Raw genomic sequence first — 4012 nt, 5'->3', positions numbered from 1 at the left:
TTCGCCACTCTCTCATGTATCTGGTATCCCAGATATATGTGAATCACTCCAGATAAATGTATCTAGTGAGATTCGTTTGTATCTGGGATACATACGAATCTCGCTCAGCTCTCTCTCTATTTTTGTGTATCATCTGGTAGCAAAAATATATGTATCTAAATGTATTTTCTTCAATATATTGTAAGATACATAATATTTTAAAAAGTATAGGTAATAATAGTATATATATGATAGTAAAGTATGTCTAGTTATATAATTTTTCGTTATAATTGTATACCTACTTAGTTAAACATTTTTTCTAAACCATTACTAATATCTTAAGATGACTCTCCTCTCTAGTTAATGCGACTCATTCAATTCATGAATTCTTTGCGAGCCCAAACAGTCAACGGTCAAGACTATTGCATAAACTTGAAAAGAAAAGTAGCAAGTCTTACATTTACCCATAAAAAAAAAAAAGTTTCAAGTCTTACTAACACGTTATTGCATGAGTTTAAATAGCCATCAAAAATTCAATTCATATCCATAATAACCAAAAGCTCACACCTTTGTAAACAAAACAAGTCATACAGTGTGTCAGTCATAAACAATTATCGATTGGATAGGTATATCAATCTATTCTAACTAGAAAATCGAAAAAAAATCATTCCCATTTTCTTTCTCATAATCAAACATGAAAACTCAAAGTAGCAATACTCCAGCTCCTTTTGAATACAGCTGCAGGATGATCATAATGCTACTGCTTATACTTCTAATTAGCATTACATCAAATGATGCAATTGCTCTTATGCTGACATATTGAATTATGCAATGACCCTCCAGTTATTTAATTTTGTTCTTCAATTTTTCAAACAACTTGTTAACATGATTTTTCTCACAATTGATTGAGACTTTTTTTTTTTTGGTTTTAACGTAAAATTGGCTTTTGGTGGCCAGCAAAAGTTATACGTACTTCTTCTGTTACAATTTATGTGACACATTTTATTTTCGAGAGTCAAACAATTTAAGTTTGATTGAGAATTTGCTCATGGAATCTTCTATTTTTTTAAAAATAAAATTTATATATTTGTAAACTACGTAAAAAGTACTATAAGGCACAATAATTAATAATCCAAAATATTTAAAAATATATATGAAAAATTTACGGTCAAAAATAGATTTATTTAAATCTCGAATTTCGAAATACATCACATAAATTGAGACGGAGGGAGTATATTATTATTCTTGATGCAGCAGATACTCAACGTAACAATTTTTTTCTAATGCTGCCTATACAGGATATGGTCCAAGATCTATTTAATAGATAATCTTTAAATGCTTTGCAAAATATAGCGGTCTATGTCACTCCTAATTGTTTTTATCACCAAAAATCGCATAGTTTTCATCTAAAAATTGACCTTTTTGTTCTTAAATAATTATTGCATGGTATTAATCTAAAATGGCGTTTTCATCACCAATTTTCCTTTTTTTTTATAAAGACAATAATTGCATGATTTTCATCTAATCCAACGTATTCTCAAATAACAATATAACTATCTCTAAGCCGAAGAAATATAGATGGCAATTCTATTTTAGAAAATGTTAAAACTTAATGAGAAAATGATCTTTCATGCACACTTAAAACTTAGTAAATAAATAAAAAAAATTGACTCAACTCAACAAATATTTCTTGTATTTTATTAATAAATTTAATTTTAACATCATATTATAATTAAAATAATAGACTTGAAGCATTTTTTCAAAGTGACCAGTGAAGTTGACCTGTCGATAAAGGCCTAGATATTTTTTGGAGCCTAATATACTATCTTGTTCCTCCTTTTATTATTTCTGCTCTGGAAAAAAGACTTTAGAAACTTTTTTCAAACTTGTAATGATGTTGTTGGTTTTAAAAAAAAAAAAATTATTTATTACACAAAAGAAAACTTGCCATTGTCATGGATAATCAATTTGGCATTGATGGAGCAACGTCAAAAATAATTGTGGGGGTACGTTTTTGTGGGTTTTTATCATTTAACAAGTCCATTTCATTACACTTAATGATAATTTGTCAGAATTGGCGGCTAATTAAATCATATTTGGCATAACTATAAAAAATAAATTGCTTAGAAAAAATGTCACAAATCTAGAAAGAACTAATTGACTCTTATGTTTATTATTAATTCTTTATTTGGAAAGCATACATTGACCAACATTGCAGCAAGCTAGAGTTTAGACTTATTCCATGGAAACTTGAATTCCATAGCCAATTCAAATTATATTGTTTCTTCCCTCATTGCCTCACAATTACTCGCTTTTACCAAAAAAGGCAGAGAAGATTCAACTAATTAATGGTGTCTTTTAACTTTGATTCACTCTTTACCAAATTCTCCATTATCGTCTCGAATCAAATTTTTATTACGACATGTTATGATTTCTTTTCCATTAGTAGGTTGATGGGGCGCATGTCCAACATACATATTTTGATTTTGTCGGTCCATAACTCGAAATAGGTGACCTTTAATCAATTCAGAGGGTCTTAACAAGAGAATTCAAAGAAACTAATTGCTGAGAATTCAGCATATATCAAACGAACATTTCATTTCAATATATACATAAATAAAGAGATGTTCTAATGAACCGTTTAATTGAACAAAATTATTAAACTAGAACAAAAATGTGATCATGGGTAAAAAGAAAACAAAAATTTGTACAAGATATTTTTGTTCTTAATTACTCTCAAAACTCAGAGGAAATATATATTAATAGTGATAACATGATATGAAACAAATCCATCATGAATATCAGCTTAGCAGATAACACAAGAATTTGGATCTTCTTCGACGCTTCGATGGTGATAATAAGCAGGAACAGGGGGTTGATAATGTTGATAAGGATGCTGATAGTGATACAACATAGGAGCTGGAAAAGCTTTCATTACTGGAGGAGCTTCTTCTTTCTTCTTATCGTCTCCTCCCTTTTTGTCATCCCCTTTTTTAGCATCTTCTTTTTTGCCGTCATCCTTTTTGGCCCCTTCATCTTTTTTGGCACCGTCGTCTTTCTTTTTCTCAGGCTCTTTTGCTGGTCCAACAGAGACTATATCAGTGTGACAAAGCTTCCTCAATTTGGAAACTAGTGAAACTGGATCTATGTTCCCTGTTATTGTTAATTTCTTCTCTTTTGAATCTATTGAAATTGATTCAACTCCTGCAACAAATTCACACCACAAAACCATCAAAATTCAGGATCTAGAAATTACTTCATCCTATCTCAATTTCACTGTCGTTTTAACTCAAAGTTGAAATTATTACAAAATCAATATAAAGAGCTAAAACAGCAGTGAAAATTGAACGGATAGAGTAGTAGTAAAAAGAAGAGTTTAATTCTACAATACCTTCAAGACCAGACACTTTTTTCATGGCCTTTTGCTTGATTTTCTCGTCGAAATACTCCAATTTCAGAATCACTTTCTGTAAAAGAAGAATCAAAGTTTCGAGTTTAAATTTTAGTTTTCCTTGAAAATCAGAATCCACGACAAGATAAAATTAGCTAAAATTGAGTGAAAAAAATAAAACAGATAAAAGCTAACCTTCATCTTTTTATATGCTGATAACTGGAGATCTGCTTTTGTTGGTGTATCTTAGAAAGTATCAGATGAAGAAGTGCTTATATTATTATTATTCCGTCTCCAAATAGAAGAGGAAGGAAGAGAATATTCAAAGGGATGAAATACAAATACAAAAAAGAGAAACTTGTTGAAGCTGGACAAGTGTAATGAATAATGAGCTTATTTAGTTGTTGTATTTATATGAGTGATATTTTTTTATAGGAAAAAGAGGGGATGTGAGGAAGAAGCAACGTAACTCATCAAGTCAAGTGACTCATTGGTCAATATGTTTTAAGTCATCAAATGTGGCTGCCTGCTTCTTTTACTTTTACCGTTTCACGTACGAAAATTATTAAACTATCTACATATTCCAATGCTGCACGAACGCGACGCAGAAGAAGATAGAAAGTAAATTAAAAAAATATTGAT

General features: G+C 30.0%; 1 protein-coding gene across 1 annotated transcript; it reads right to left on the bottom strand.

Moving 5' to 3' along the window:
* Positions 1-2594: 2594 nt before the first annotated feature.
* LOC102587395 (copper transport protein CCH-like) lies at positions 2595-3747 on the bottom strand. The gene is made up of 3 exons (XM_006351577.2): positions 3566-3747; positions 3371-3446; positions 2595-3183 (listed from the first exon to the last, which is right to left on the bottom strand). The coding sequence occupies exons 1-3, from the start codon at positions 3569-3571 to the stop codon at positions 2786-2788; spliced, it is 480 nt and encodes a 159-aa protein (XP_006351639.1). The 5' UTR covers positions 3572-3747; the 3' UTR covers positions 2595-2785.
* Between the last annotated feature and the right edge of the window lie 265 nt (positions 3748-4012).

This window comes from Solanum tuberosum, unplaced genomic scaffold, assembly GCF_000226075.1.
Source record: "Solanum tuberosum cultivar DM 1-3 516 R44 unplaced genomic scaffold, SolTub_3.0 scf00130, whole genome shotgun sequence".
In the NCBI taxonomy this organism is placed as follows: Eukaryota; Viridiplantae; Streptophyta; class Magnoliopsida; order Solanales; family Solanaceae; genus Solanum; species Solanum tuberosum.
Note: the sequence above shows the minus strand (reverse complement) of the source record. Positions and strands in the feature narration are given on the sequence as shown.

Excerpts from the sequence above, each read along its gene's own strand:
- LOC102587395 (XM_006351577.2), bottom strand. Across the intron at positions 3,184-3,370 it reads AAAAGTGTCTGGTCTTGAAG|GAGTTGAATCAATTTCAATA; the intron begins GTATTGTAGAAT and ends AATTTGTTGCAG.